This window comes from Neophocaena asiaeorientalis, unplaced genomic scaffold (genome assembly GCF_003031525.2).
Source record: "Neophocaena asiaeorientalis asiaeorientalis breed wild unplaced genomic scaffold, Neophocaena_asiaeorientalis_V1.1 scaffold218, whole genome shotgun sequence".
NCBI lineage: Eukaryota > Metazoa > Chordata > Mammalia > Artiodactyla > Phocoenidae > Neophocaena > Neophocaena asiaeorientalis.
The window spans coordinates 4,131,248-4,147,654 of NW_020172818.1; the positions used below are offsets into that span (position 1 = coordinate 4,131,248).

Sequence of the window (16,407 nt, forward strand, 5' to 3'; positions counted from 1 at the left end):
ATAATGAAAACCTCATTGGATGGGCTTAACAGCAAATTAAAACCATGAAAGAAAAGTTAGTGGCTTAAAGACAGATCAGTAGAAACTGTCTTGTTCAGAGAATTAGGGGAAAAAAAATTTTTTTAAAAATGAAGAGATTCTTCCTGACTTGTGGGATAATATGAAATGGTCTAATATGCATGTATTTGGAGCCCAAGAGAAAAAAGGGAAAGAAAATGGAGGAGGAAAAAATATTTGGAAAAATAATGACTGAAAATTCCCCCAAACTGGCATGGGACATCAATTTACATACTCAAGAAGCTCAGTGAACTCCCCACAGAATAAATCCAAAGATAACAATGCCTGGGTACACCACAGAAAATCTGCTGGAAAAAAAAAAAATCGCCCCAAAATCTTAAAGCAATCAGCTTTTTAAAAAGACAAATTACATACAGGGAACAGTTGACTTTTCATAAATACTAATGACAATTGACTTCTCATCAGCCTTCCAGCCTTATTTTCTTCTGAAAGCCAGAAAACTATGGAACAATATCATTAAAGTACTAAAAGGAAAAAAAAAATAAAAACCTGTCAAGTCCAGATTTTAAATCCAGTGAAAATATCATTCAAAAATGAGACTGAAATAGAACATTTTCAGGTATATAAAATCTAAGAGAATTTTTCACCAGCTAAGCTGCAGTATGATAAATGACAATGGAATTTATTAAAGCTGAAAGGAAATTACACCAAATTTAAACTTGGATCTACAGGAGAAAATGAAGAGCATCAGAAAGGGTAAATGTATAGGTAAATATAAAAAACTACTGTTTTTCCTTCTCTTAATTTCTTTAAAAGACATCTAACAGCTTAATAATAATTTTAAAAAATTGTATTATGGAGTTCATAATGCATGTAGTTGAATAATATATGACCACACTAGCACAAAGAACAGAGATTAATGGAATTATTGTGTTATAAGGGACTTATATGAAGAGGTGAAATAGTAACTCTGAGTAGGCTGTGATAAGTTAAGGATAGAAATTGTAATCCATAGAGCAACATTAAACATGAATACAAAGAAGAGCTAAAAAAAATCCAATAAAAGAACTAAAATGGAATCCTAAAAAATATTTGTCAGGTAAGATAGAAAAAGAAGAATGGAGGAACAATAAGAAAAAGGATTGGGCAAATAGAAAACAAATAGGAAGATATAGATTTAAACCCAACCATTTCAATAATTACTATGTAAATGAAACAAAGACATCAGTAAAAAGAAAGAGATTGCCAGAGAGGATAAAAAGATAAGACATTACTGTATGCTGTATGCAAGAGAGATATTTAAGCATAAAGACACTGTTATTGGCTGAATTGTGCCCTGCCCCCCAAATTCATATGTTGAGGCCCTAACCCCCAGTATGTTAGAATGTGAATGTATTTAGAGATAGGGCTTTAAATAGATGATTGAGTTAAATGGGGTCATTAGATTGGCCCTCACCCAATATGTCCTTATAAGAAGAGGAGATTAGCACACTGGTAATGCCAACAGAGGGACAATCACATGGGGACACAAGGTGAAGGAAGATAGCTATCTGCAAGCTTCAGAAGAATAGAAGCCTTAGAAGAAGGCTTAGCGAAACCAAACCTGCTGACACCTTGATCGTGGACTTCAAGCCTTCAGAAGTATGAGGAAATGAGTTTCTGCTTTTTAAGCAACCCAGCCTGTGGTATTTTGCATGGCAGCCCTAATACAGGCACAGATAGGTTTGAAGGTAAAAGGGTAGGAATAGACATACCATGCAAATATGAAACATAAGAAAGCTAATGTGGCTATATTCATATCACAGTAGACTTCAGAACAGGGAGTATTACCAGGGATTAAAATGGGATATTTCATAAGGGTAAAGAGGTCAATTCATCTGGAGGACATAACAATTCTGAATCTGTATTACCTAATAACAAAGCTTTAAAAATAATGAAGCAAATACTGAGAGAACTAAAGGGAGAAATTCTCAATCACATTTGGAGATTTTGACACCCTTTTCTGAGTACTTGATTGAATGATTAAACTAATATCAGCAAGGACATAGAAGATTTGAACTACACTTTAATTTAATCTAATTGATACCTATAGACAATATGCTGAACAACTACAGAATAAATTTTTTTCAAGGCACCTAAAACATTCACCAATATAGACAAACTAATATTCTTCATGCATGCAAAATCCTCAACAAAATGTTTGAAAATAAAATCAAGCAATATATAAAAAGAATAATACATCATGACCAAGTAGAATTTATCCCAGGAATGCGTGGTTGGTCTAACATTTGAATGGTAATCATGTAATTCATCACATTAAAAAATAAAGGGAAAAAAGAGTCACATCAGGACTTCCCTGGTGGCGCAGTGCTTAAGAATCCATCTCCCAGTGCAGGGGACACAGGTTCGAGCCCTGGTCCAGGAAGATCCCACATGCTACGGAGCAACTAAGTCCTTGCGCCACAACTACTGAGCCTGTGCTCTAGAGCCCGTGAGCCACGACTGCTGAGCCCGAGTGCCACAACTACTGAAGCCCACGTGCCTAGAGCCCGTGCTCTGCAACAAGAGAAGCCACCCAATGAGAAGCCCACGAAGCGCAATGAAGAGTAGCCCCTGCTCACTGCAACTAGAGAAAAGCCCATGCACAGCAACAAAGACCCAAGGCAGCCAAAAATAAAATAAATAAATAAATTTTAAAAAATTATTAAAAAAAAGAATCATATCAATAGATGTACAAAAGCATTCAACAAAATTTAACATCCTTTCATGATAAAAACTCTTCAGTCCATGAATAGAAGAGAATTTCTTCAACCTGAAAAAGATCATCTATGATAAACTATGTAAACATGCATAATGGTGAAATGTTGAACACGTTCCTCCTAAAATTTGAAACAAGGCAAAAATTCTGCTTTCACTACTTAACATTGTCATGAAGGTCCTAGCCAGTCCTATAAAGCAAGAAAAAGAGCTACAAATTAGAAAGGAAGAATAAAATTATCTTTATTTACAGACAGAATGATCATGATTGAAACATTCAGTGTTGTTAAGATCTTAATTTACTCTGAATTGAGCTATAGACTCAGTTCAATCCCATATAAAATCCCAATAGCCCTATTTGTAGGAATAAATAAGCTGTTCTGAATATTGATACGGAAAAGCAAAGGACCTAGATAAAAGAAGAATCTTGAACATAGCTGGAGGACTCAGGCTTTCCTGATTTTAAGACATTATGAAGACATTATGAAGAGTAATAAAGACTATATGGTATCAGTATATAGATAGACAAATAGATCAATGAAAAACAATGAAGGTTCTGGAAATAGACCTGCACAAAGATGTTAGATTAATTTTTCTTAAAGGTGCTGAGGCAATTTAATAGGGAGAGGAAAAGTTTTTCAATGAATGGTGTTGGAACTGGATAAACATATGAGAAGAAATAAACTTCAACCTCACCTCACCCCATGCATAAAAATTAATTTGAGATGTTCCATAGATCTAAACATAAAGTTAAAACTATAATAAATAGGAAAATATCTTTGAAAATTTGGGGTAGGAAATGATTTCTTAGGACATGAAAATACTAATCATCAAAAACAATTGATAAATTGGTCTTCATCAAAATTAAAATGTATGCTCATTAAAAAAATGCCAGTGAGAAAATGAGTAGACAAGCCACAGACCTATAAATCAACAATAAAAAGACAAGCATATTTTTTAAATGAACAAAATGTTTGAACAGACACTTCCATAAAAAAGATATATGAATGGCCCATAAGCACATGAATATGTACTCAACATCATTAGTCATCAGTGAAGTGCAACTTAAAACCAAAAGGAAATACCATTTCCCACCTACCAGAATGGCTAAAATTAAAAGACTGACAGCACAAAATGTTGGCAATGACGTAGAGTGATTGGAACTCTCATGCATTGCTCCTGGGAGTGTAAAATGGTACAACCACTTTGGAAAACCATTTGATAGTTTCCTAAAAAATTAAGCATATACCTATCAGCAATTCCAATTCTAGGTATTTAAGCAAAAGAAATGGGAACATATATCCACAAAAATATTTGTACAGGGATGTTTCTAACAGCTTTATTCATAATAATCCAGAAGTGAAAACAGCTGAAATGTTGTTTATCAGTAGGAAAATGGATACACAAATCATGGTGTATTCATGTAATGAAATACTACTCAGCAGCCAAAAGTACGAACTACTGACATTTGCAACAATGTGGTTGAATTCCAGAGACATTATGTAGTACCAGGTGATTCTGTTTGTATGATGCTTAAGATCAGGCAAAACTACTCTATGGTGATGGAAATCAAAGCGTTGGCTGCCTGTGGATGGTGGATTGACTGGAAGAGGGTGCAGGGAAGTTTTTGGGTAATGAAAATGTTCTATATTTTGATTGGGGTGTTGCTCTTATGGTTGTGTGTATTTGTCAAAACTCATTGAATTGTACACATAATTTCAATACTGTAAACTTTACCTCAATAAAACATTTTTTAAAATAATAACTGAGCCCTGGGAGAAAGTCTGGTCCCCTCCCCAGGGAAAGTTTACCTGTTCCACACATCCAGCCTGGTAGTGTCGCTTATCATTCTTGCTCTAGACTGCTTCACTGTCTGTCACCTCTGGCTTCTCCTAACCAGGGCTCAGACCAAGGTATCTCCCCTTTATTGTTCCTTAAATATGGTTATGTTTAGCATAGCTTCCAAAAGTTTGAGGATAACCTACGAGAATTAGGATGCAGAGAAAGAAAACTTCTCAATTTATTAAATGTTTGATTAATTTTTTATGTGATTATTAACTATGTGCCAGACATAGTGTTAAGCATTTTTTAAGATATTCACTCTATTAAGCTTTATAACAATCTGTGTGAAAGGTACTATTATTAACCCTGTGTTAAGGAAGAGGAAACCCAGACAATTTGAAGAGCTCAGCCAAGGTCACATAACCAGTGTAGTAGAGCTGGAATTTGAACCTGGGCAATCTGGCTCTTGTGTCCATGCTCTTAACCACTTTGCTATGCTGCCCTTAGCATCCTGCCCTTCCTTTCAAGGGTCCCCTCTGGCCATGTTGCTGGGCCTTTTCACCTCTGCCAAGCCAGAGTCCTTCTTATCATGGCCTTTCTTCACAGTCCAGGGCCCTAACTCCCTAACCTCTGGTCCTCTGGCCTGATGTCTTTGCCAGAGGAAGCAAAACGTCATTGAGTCCCAGCCATCTTGGCAGAGATGCCCACCGTGTGGCATCCTTTTGCACTGTTAAACAGGATAAATACTTAACTTTACAATCTCAACCAATCACATTTGAATTTCTCAGCTGATTTAAAAGCCCAGAACTGAGTACAGGGAAGTCTCCTCCAAAAATATTTGTAGCATCTCTTCTAGAATGCAGAAACTCCTGGAGCTTTAAACCAGCGTTTTCTTGTTCTTGCTACACACACAAAAAGGTCTATTTATAATCCTCCTATCTATAGCTGGGAACAGCCAGTAAAAGTTCTGAGTGTGCTTTGAAAAGTGTAAAGTACTGTATTCAAGTAAAGCATCATTGTTTTGTTTTGTTTTGTTTTGTTTTCCATATGCAGGAAAAGTTGTGAAATGAGACCCAGGGACCCCATATAAGTAACTCTAAGCTCTCAGTCATTCTGACAATTAATCATCATTTATTAAGCACCCACTAAAACAGGTGCCGGGTGAGTCCAGCTGAATCTTGACAGTATCCCAAGTGCAATAGCACTGAGAATCTGTAGTCAAGTGGCTTTTTAAAGTCCAAGTGAGATGTCTCTCATTCGACTAGCCGCCATCGGAGCTCCCTCCCCCCAGCCCGAGTGGCTGAAATGCTATCAGGGTGACCATGTCATTTCCAGCCTGGGATCTTTTGTGATTTTGGCCTCCATATCTTCAAAGGATCGAAGTGCCCCTCAAGGAGGGAGGTGACCTGCAGCCTCCGCTGGGCTCTTTGCCAAAGGAGAAGGCACCGGAAATCCAGCGTCTGCAAGAGGAGTGGCAGAGCCAGAAGGCCAGATTGCAAGCCCAGGTAGAAGGACAGCCGTGGTGGGGATGTACCCTCATGCTGAGTGAGACCCTACCTCTTCCTTAGTCTTGCAGACAACCTTGGAAATGCATGCAGGGCCTGATTCTTGTTCAAGCTGGGGAGGGTATTCCAGGTCCAGGGTGAGGTGGGATTCTTGGTTCTGTTTATTTATTCATTCAACACCTGCTATGGCTCATGCGTGCCTGCTAGGAGCCAGGAACTCTTCTAGGTGCTTGGATATCATCAGTGAACAAACCAGACAAAAGTCTTGCATTACAGAGCTTGTATTTTAGCAGAGGAGGTGGATACAGACAAAAAATGCTAGACATAGGAAATAAGCAAAGCACATAGTATATTAGAACATGTTAAGGGCTTCAGGAAAAAGAAAAAACAGAGCAGGATGAAGGAGATTTGGAGGCTGTCTGGTGATGAGAGGGTGCATATAATGCCAAATAGGGTTGTCAGGGAAAGCTTCTGTAAGAAAGTGAGATTTGGGCACGGGGCGGGGGGCATGCAAGGGAGGCTGCTGTGTAGACCTTTGGAGGGTTTTCTGGTCTCTTGATTTCTCTTGGGTGGCATACGTTCCAGCCCTTCTTCCCTGTTCCCTGGCATCCATGGCTGTAGCTGAGGAGCCCCCCAGGAGCTCCTCAGATTCTTTACTGTCCCCAGATTCTTTACGCTTGCAGCTTCTACCCGCCTCAGAGTTCCCTTGGATAGAGGAGGCTCAGCTGGGCTGCGGAGACGTTCAGAAAGCTTTTATATTTAAAGAAAATCCCAGGCAGGGTGAGGGGCACAGCCTGAGGTCGGATGCTCTGGCGGGCAGGTCTCGCAGATGCAGCAGGCTCTGGAGCAGTGCACCAGCAACTACAGGGAGGACCTGCGGGCACTCAAGCAGCTCTCCGACCGCGAGCTCCAGGAGAGCGTCCAGCAGAACCAGGTGGCGAAAGCTCAGCTCGAGGCTGCCCACCAGAGAGCGCTCCGCATGCTCGAGAAGGCCAAAAACCAGGAAGTCAAGGTAAGGGTGCTAACGATGACGTCCACTAACTACTACCGAGCACTTGCTGTGCAAGCACCTGCTCGGCGATTTATGAGGTGCCTTATGTACATTATCTCCAGTCCCCACAATCATCTTACGAGGTCATTATTATCATATTCTCTTTTTCTGGATGAGGAAAGAAGCTCAGAGAGGTTCAGTAACTTGCTCAGGGTCACACAGCTAGTAAGTGGCAAGACAAGGATTCAGACTCAGGTCCCTTGAGCTTCTGGTACTGCTTTTCCCCATCTGCCCATGATCTTGATATTGTAAGAACAACTTTCTTTCATGACTTGGGCAATGTTATGCATGATGTGTGCTAAGGAGTCAGGCTCAACCTGGCAGCTAAAAAGAGGAGGGCAGCCCAGAGTTGAGAAAGACCAGCTCAGCAGAAATAGACCTTCCGAAGGGCTTGGAAAGCAATGATGACCTCGGCGATGTGTAATCAGCAGGGAGGTTCAGGCACCTTTCACCTGTCACCTCTACCTTCTGCTTTCTCAGAAGGCCTTCCCTCCCTGCTGTCTCAGGAGATGGGCTCCTACTCCTACTGTTACAGATAGCACACTGTCACCACGGGCTTCACACAGCGGGCTGGCTTCACACGCTAATTCCCTCTTTATATGATCAAATTCACCAAACTGGAAGCCCCTTGAAGCCAGGAACCATCTCCACCTGTCCATTACCGAATCCTCTCCTAGCTCATAGTAGCTAGGTACTCAAGGGTCTCACTGAATTAAAGCCTCAAGTTTAATTTCCCCTTCTATAAATTGGGGATATTGAGACCCACTTCTTTGAGATGTCAAGATGATTAAATGAAAAAACGTGGGAGTTCTGGTTTTAAGGTGGCAAAATAAAGACTTCTGAATTCTTTCCTATTGGAAATGCTCTAAAAAACCAATAAAGACACATAGCAGAAGCATATTCTGTTCAGATGAAGCTGGGAGACATCTGTACCCTTGAACCACAATATATGAGGACAGGAAACAAATGGAGACATAGTATATGACCTTGCAGAGCAGAGAGGCTCAAACCAAAGTGCCTGAAGACAGAGAAGAACGAGAATCAAGCTGACAGTGGAACTCAGAGAAGCCAGGAATTGGAGGCACCAGTTGAAACAGAAGGCAAGAGTGAGGTGGAGAGTATGACTCACCTAGAAGCCCAGATTCCCAGCTTACCCAGCACAGTCAGCCAATTACCTCTGTCTTATTTAAGCACAAGAGATTGGGGTGGGGGGCAGCGATCCCTGGGTAAACTAAGCCAGAGAGACTCTGAATTAGGAAGTACCAGTCATAGAGGCTGGGATGAGGCTTGCATCTGAGACTAAGTTTAGGTGAAAATCTGTGTACTGAACCATTAGGTGGACTACAGTCACCTCTGTCACACCCCCAGCAATGCTTTCTCTGCTCAGCTCCAGAAAACAAGCAGCTAGAACCGAGATCCCCAGAGGAACTCACCATCCAACAGATGCCCCCCTGCTGCACCACCCCAGGTACAGATGGAGTTTCTGATTATCCTTCAGTGCCCACTCTTAAATATGAAGAGACAGCAGAAGATTACTAAACTTTCGAGGAAGTCTCTAATGGGAGAGTGGGAATCCAAGATTATCAAGAGGAAAAGAATGAACTCAGAGGAAATGGCTAATGCGGGGAACAGAAAAAAAAATTCAATGAGGATTGATATCCTCAGAATTAAGAGATTAGATTTGCATCCATGAAACAAGGACAACATGTTATTTGCAAAGGAGGGGGCAATTAGAGCAAGAAAGAGTTCTTTTAAAATAAAAAACAGGATAGCAGAAAACTTAAGAATCAGTAAATGAGTTGAAATATAGAAAATGAAGAAACCTTCCAAACAGCAAAGTAGAAAGAAAAAGAAATGGATGATGGGAGAGAAGGAACCAGAAGTGTAGAAACACAATCCAGGAGGCTGATATCTAGCAAATAGGAGTTCCAGAAAGAGATCATGGAGGGGAGGAGATTTTCAAAGAAATAACAGAATGAAATTCCTATAAGGAAATGAAAAAGACCCGACCCAGGCTTGTCTTGAAACTTCAGAACACCAAGGAAACAGAAGAAATTCTAAAAGCTCCCAACGAGGAAAATTGGTACCAGCCTCAAAGTACTTGAATCCTCATGTCATCGGACATCTCAACAGCAACAGGGAAGCAAGATCATGAAGCAATTTTGAGAAATTCAATTAAAACCATTAGCAAGAGTGAAAATTGAGTAAAAATATATCAGACAAATGAAATATTAGGAAATTTACCTTCTGTTATCAGTTTATGCCTCTCAGCTCTCAATTTATGCCTCTCAGCTCTTGATGCCTGCTTGCGATAATGATCTGGATTCTTTTAAGCATTTCTCCTCCTTTACAGAGAGCACAGTGTTAAGCTTTGTCAGTAGAAGGCGCTGGAGGCACCTTGCAGGAAGAAGAGGCTTCTCTTCCTGGTTCTGGCAGTTGCATTTTTGCTCTGTTTCTGGCTTCTGTTGCACAGTTGAACAGAGTTCTGGGTGTGTGAGGACATCGGGTGATGCTCCCCCAGTGACTTCACGGTGATCTCGTAGCCCTGGTCCAGGCCCAGTGACTACCGTCCTGTGGCCTCCCGATGTGGACACCACAGACTCCATCCTCACACCTGCACACCCTGACTCTTTCTGGGCTCCTGCCTGTTGGCTGCTGTTGCCTGCACCCCAGAAGTTTTTTCTTGCAACGCTCCCAAGGCAAACACTGTTCCCTCTGGCCCTCATGCCTGCATTGGTGCCCCCGTTCCCTCTGGGCACCTGCCCATCTGTGGCTCACCAGTGCTGTGGAGGGTTACTCCTGCTTGACTCTGGCCTGGGCAGCCTGGTGATCTCCATCAGTGAGCTGCCACCACACCTTCTCCAACAAGGTCTGGATCCCAGGCTGGGGAAGGGCTCCCCCTTCCAAGCTTTCCCTTTCTTGAATGCTCTCCCTCAGCCTCAGGATACCCTTCAGAGTTCTCTTTGCATCTTTACAGTTACTCTCCTATCAGAGCTTAATAGTTCTTTAGATTCAGTTTCCCTTGTTTAAATTACTGTGTGGTTTCTGTCTCCTGTTGGACCCATACATCTTCCATACACTTTTCCTTAGAAAGTTCCTTGAAGAATATCCCACCAAGGGAGCAAGTCAAGAAAGAGGAAAGAAAAGGGATCTAGGCTACAGAGAATCCAACACAGGAGAAGGAAGGTTTTAGGAGCCCAGCTATGCCACTGGCTGAGGGAACAACTCAGTCTAGACTGGAGCATGATGACTGAGGGCTCTTGAAGAGATGCCTCCGAGGAAAAATAGACCTGGTGGTTTCTCTGACCGATTTGGCCATGTGAAAGATTGTAGTGAAAGTATTTTACAAAGCTTTTAGAGGTTGTAGGAAGACTTAGCCAAATATCCAAAGAAAACTAAGCAAATTAAAAATGCAGTAGTTATTAATGCAAGGAAAAACAAAACTATGTATAAGGTAGATTTTAATAATTATAGTTCATTTAGCTCAGCAGTAAATGGTACTCACAAGAAGGATAAATACTGAATATATTTCACTGTATTTAAAAAAGCAAGATAACTGTATATAAGGAATGGAAGGGGAAGAATGTATGAGACCAAAATCCTCATCCGCCATAATGGGAAGACAATTCATAATTTCTAAAATAATCAAGATAGAGTGGGGCTTCCCTGGTGGCGCAGTGGTTGAGAGTCCGCCTGCCGATGCAGGGGACACGGGTTCGTGCTCCGGTCCGGGAGGATCCCACATGCCGCGGAGCAGCTGAGCCCATAAGCCATGGCCGCTGAGCCTGCTCATCCAGAGCCTGTGCTCCGCAACGGGAGAGGCCACAACAGTGAGAGGCCCGCATACCGCAAAAAAAAAAAGAGCAGAAGGAAGGTAATATCTTGTTAATGGCAGTAAATATCAGAAGAAAGAACTAAAAGAGTTGCCAGTGGCTGCCTCCAGTGGGCAGGTTGCAGAAGGAGGAAGAAAGAGAGCTAAGAGGTGCTGGTTTTCCTTTTTTGAAAATATTATTTGACTCTTTATACTATGTGCATGTATTGCCCCAATAAAAATATAAAATAGGCTTTTTAAAAACAGAAAAGAAAAAAGAAATGAGATCATGCAATGTGGACTGCTTGGCACTTAGTAGGTGTTCAAAATTTGTGAGTTCTGGGACTTCCCTGGTAGCACAGGGGTTAAGAATCTGCCTGCCAATGCAGGGGACACGGGTTCAAGCCCTGATCCATGTGCCACAACTACTGAGCCTGCGCTCTAGAGCCCGCAAGCCACAACTACTGAGCCCACGTGCGACAACTACTGAAGCCTGTGGGCCTAGAGCCCATGCTCCGCAACAAGAGAAGCCACTGCAATGAGAAGTCCGCACACGGTAATGAAGAGTAGCCCCTGCTCGCCACAACTAGAGAAAGCCCACGCGCAGCAATGGAGACCCAATGCAGCCAAAAATAAATAAATAAATAAATTTATACAATTTGTGAGTTCCTTTTCTTCCTTTATTCTCTTAAATCTTTTTCCAGGTTGGCTTGCAATCTGTAAGGGCTCAGGCTGCCGAGATTCCCAGGTTATTTGCTGCTGGGTCATGCCGGCCTTTGGGTTGGCCTGAGCTTTACCCCTCCAGGCTTGAGGCCTCAATCTCCTGCAGGAGGCAGAGGAAGCACAGAGGGCTGGCCCACCTGCAAGGGAGGTGTCCCAGGGCCTCCGACTGATTGGAGGAAGGAAGATCTGGTGGTGGGAGAGGGGAAGGGTGCTCTGCCCATTGGGGGGACCCTGCGGTTCTAAGCCCCAGTCCCTGGTCACCCTGGAACCAGATTCATGGGGTCTTTATTGCTGGCTCCAGTCTGCATGGGATGGTTCCAGAATGAGACAAAAGAGACAGGTTGCAGTTCTCGTTGGAGATGGCAGACATCTGGTCATTCCTAACACAGGATAGTGACTAAGAGTGGGATGCCGGGGTTCAAATCCTGGGTCTGCCACTTAAGAGGAAAGGGAGCTTAGTCTTCCTTGTGCCTCAGGTTCCTTTCATAAAATGATGGCTAATAGTATGTACCACATAGGACCACTGAGAGCGTCAAAAGAGATAATCCACGTAAAGTGCTTAGAACAGTACATGACTGACTAAGAGCTTGTCTTAGTCTGTTCAGGCTGCTCTAACAGAATAACATAGGCTGAGTGGCTTATAAACAACAGAAATTTACTTCCCACAGTTCTGGAGGCTGGAAGTCCAAGTCTCAGACTCGGACAGATATGGGGTGTGTTGAGAGCCTGCTTCCTGGCTCATAGATGGCCATCTTCTCACTATAACCTTACATGGCAGAAGAGGAAGGGAGCTCTCTCTGAGGTCTCTTGTATAAGGGCACTAATCCCATTCACGAGGGCTCCACCATCACGACCTAAGCATCTCCCAGAGGCCCCACCTCCTAATTCCATCACATTGGGGGATAGGTTTCAACATATGAATTTTGGGGGTGGGGGGACACAAACATTCAGTCCATAGAAGAGCTCAATTTTAAGAAGATCCACTCTTCTTACTCATGCTCTATTGAGCATTTACCTTGAGCTACCGTCATGCTGAGCTCAGGATATATGAAGATGATTAACACAGTCTGCCCATAAAGAGCTCCCCTCTAGGGGGAAAGGCAGCCACTCAAACAGGTTGCTGGAATTCAGTCAATTGGAGCCATGAAATGGCTGCGCATGGTATTTGGGGAGCACAGGGGACGGAGACTTTATATAGGATGGAACATGGAGAGTTGGGGGTGAAGTCAGGCCGCTTAGGAGGCTCCAAACCAGCCACAACAAGAGCAAGGCAAACAATAGGCTAGAGCAATTTGCCAGGGATGAGTGTCTGACTTGATATAAAATCCGGTGGCTAAACCCTGCATGGTCTTCACTGCCAAGGGCTTCTGAGCCGGAAGGCAGGCAGGGCTGATCTGAAGACGCCGGGTCAGAGTGAGAGAGTTTGGCTCCATCTTTTACAAACCTTTGCTTCAATCTCTCCATTCACATTCCCCGAGGGATTAAAAAGGTCACCAGTTGGAGTTCTCTGAGCCTTGCAGCAAAGTGCAAGAGGAGGAGAGTATTGGAGAGTTTGAAAAGTGCGAGAATTTCCTGTCTTATTAAATAAACTCACCAGGGGATGACTGAGTTTCCCACGAGAGGAGTAAGACCGTTTTTCCCCATTGGCTGGGGAGCAGCAAAGCAAAGACGCTGCGGTCTTCAGGTAGCTGCCTTGCCTGCTCACCCCTAATGGGAGCCTCATGCATTTGCTACAGTCCTATTTCTCATTGTTCCCAGGGGCTGCATGAGGGAGCAGGTAGGCTTGGGCCCTGGACACCGCCGCCCATGGGTCACACTGCTGCCCCTGCCATTACCTGTCTTCAGTCATGGCACGTCACCTTTCTGAGCTTCTTTCCTCCTAATCCTGCATCTTTTCTGTGTGACCTTGGGAAAACTAATTCATCCCTCCCAGTCTCAGTTTCCTCACCTGAAAAGTGGTATGTGATACTGGAACTCTCTGTTGCCAAAAAAAGAGAAACTATTAGTTTCTTACTGCTGCTGTAGCAAAATTACCACAAACTTGGTGGCCGAACACAGCACAAATTTATTATCTGACAGTTCTGGAAGCCGGAAGTCAGAAATCCTAAAATTAAGGTGTTGGCAGGGCTGTGTCCCTTCTAAGGGCCCTATGGGGAGAACGTGTTTTCTTGCTTTTCCTATAGCCAGTGTCTGTCTGTCTCTTTCCTGCTCTCTTCCTCCTAACACCAAATTCCCAACGATTGGCCCAGCTTGGAACAGGTGTCCACTCTGGTCCAGTCAGCTGTGAACAGGGGTTAGGTTCACACAGCACAAAATGGCTGCTATGGCCAGGCCATCACTGTCATTCCAGATGGGCAGGGGAGCATTCGCTGTAGCCTGATAAGCCCTCCATCAGGGAGTGGCGAGTGCTCAGGGCGGGGGCCCCAGCACAGAGGAGGAGCTAGGCAAAAGGGACAGGTCTCCCCTCTGTGCTCACTTCCATGCCTCCTTCCTCCCACTTTTGCCCACAGGCCACAGAGGAGCGCTTGAAGAAGGAATCCAGCCGCAGCCTCCAGATCCAGCACCAGGCGCACCGGCTAGAGCTACAGGCCTTGGAGGAGAAGACCCAGCAAGAGCTCCAGGGAGAGCTGGAGAGGATGCAGGCTCAGCAGGCGCTGTTGCTAGGTATGCAGCCGGCTGTGCACCCAGCAGGGTTCACACGCGGAAACCAGGGGCAGCAGGGGGCCCAGGGGTAGGGGCCAGGGTGACTCTCCCGGCTCTGACACCAACAAGATGTGAGATGTGGGACAGGTTGCCCTCAGCCTCATTTTCCTTTTTTATAAAGTGGAATTACACTTGTCCTTCCATCATAGAAGCATTGTATGGATTTGATGAGATATTAAATATAAAATGCTTAGCATATAGCATAAGCCCAGTGAGTGCAGATAATATCATCATTACTGAACATAAGCCAGATCTCTGAGCCTTCGTGAGAGTTTCATGAGATAACCTCAAACGCTCATTTCTGAAGATTTCTGCAAATTTGGGGACTTAGGCCCCCAGGCTCCTTGCTGTTCCCTGTCCCCGCATTATCCCCAGCATGAAACTCACCTCCTCTTCAGTTTCTACAGCAAAAACCTGTCACACAAAGCATTCTAGAAGTTTCCAGAGGCAGTAAAGATCTCCAGAGCTAAATTGTCTGGGCTTGAAGTCTGACTCCAGTGCTCACTAGCTGTGTGACCTCAGGCGAGTTACTTAACTGCTCTGTGATGCAGTTGCTCATCTGTAAAATGGGAATAATGATAGTATCCGCCTCATTGGGCTGTTATTAGAATTATGTGAGTATATACATGGGAAGAATAGAGCCTGGTACATGGTAAATGCTATGTAAATGTTCACTGTCATTATTGTTGAATATTCCAACTTTGCATGGCTGACTCTAAGGGCCTCTCTCCATTTTTGTAGGTCATCTCTCTCCCTCATTTTCTGTTTTACTCTCATCTTCTTTTTCACTCTTAAGAGCAAGACCAGTGCCCTCCTTATTTCATGCCTAGCATTCAAGACCATATTGACCTTTTTTCTTTTCTTTTTTTTTTTTTTGCGGTACACGGGCCTCTCACTGTTGTGGCCTCTCCCGTTGCGGAGCTTCGGACGCACAGGCTCAGCGGCCATGGCTCACGGGCCCAACCGCTCCGCGGCATGTGGGATCCTCCCAGACCGGGGTACGAACCCACGTCCCCTGCATCGGCAGGCGGACTCTCAACCACTGCGCCACCAGGGAAGTCCCATATTGACCTTTTAAAATATTTCTTCAATCCCAGACAGGGCTCTCCTTAAGAGAATTCTGGGAAGAGCATTTTCTTTACCTCCATAAGTGAATAAGTTCTACCTGCTGCTTGGTTGAGTTTTCATTATACAGTATGTCCTGTTCACTGCATGTCAGCACATCAGCTCTGCACGTTTCCAGATGAAGGAGAGAGAGAGAGAGAGAGTCCCACAGATTTCCTAGTTAGCAGCTACCCTGGAATGAGGTGGCCACATGGGAAATGCTGAAGTTAGCAGAATCTAAAGGAGACGCGGGCTTCACTGGTGGTGCAGTGGTTGAGAGTCCGCCTGCCGATGCAGGGGATACGGGTTCATGCCCTGGTCCGGGAAGGTCCCACATGCCGCGGAGCGGCTGGGCCCGTGAGCCATGGCCACTGAGCCTGCACGTCTGGAGCCTGTGCTCCGCAACGGGAGAGGCCACAACAGTGAGAGGCCCACGTACCGCAAAAAAATAAAAATTAAAATAAAATAATAAGGAGACACATTATACAAGATAAAACCTGGGTTGTACCACCTGCCTCAGAAACAAGACTCCCCAGATTGAGATCAGGCTGGACACCCCTGGTGATTTCAACACCTCACAGCAGCCATCCCTGCTGCCCCTTCCCTGGCCCCTCTGACCCCACAGCAGCCCGGTCCTTACCTGGATGAAAGATTTAGGAGGGACCCTGAGGACAGACGGGGATGCTCAGCCCAAGTCCCAGGAAGAAGGGGCTTTGTGGACTCTGTAATGATGATAGCAAATGGTAGGCTTTGTGGGTGGCATTGGGTGGGTGGGAGCACGGACCACCACAGGTGATATTAGAAATTCCTGATTACTCCTATTCCAGCATCTGGAGAGACACACCTGACCTGCAGTATAGGTCAGTGTGTGAGGGGCAAAGAGTTTGAGTGTCCACCAGATTACCTGACGTACTGGGGTGGGGACCCAGACATGCTGGATGAATAGGTGGATG

The 16,407-nt window shown here is 44.1% G+C and overlaps 1 protein-coding gene across 1 annotated transcript in view; it reads left to right on the forward strand.

Annotated features, from left to right (window-relative positions):
* Positions 1 to 16,407, forward strand: part of FAM184B (family with sequence similarity 184 member B) — a 111,383-nt gene that overhangs the window by 81,186 nt on the left and 13,790 nt on the right. Inside the window, exons 9-11 of the mRNA XM_024741812.1 lie at positions 5,933 to 6,062; positions 6,883 to 7,074; positions 14,158 to 14,311. Of these exons, the coding sequence (XP_024597580.1) occupies positions 5,933 to 6,062; positions 6,883 to 7,074; positions 14,158 to 14,311 (476 nt within the window). The remainder of the gene's footprint in view (positions 1 to 5,932; positions 6,063 to 6,882; positions 7,075 to 14,157; positions 14,312 to 16,407) is intronic.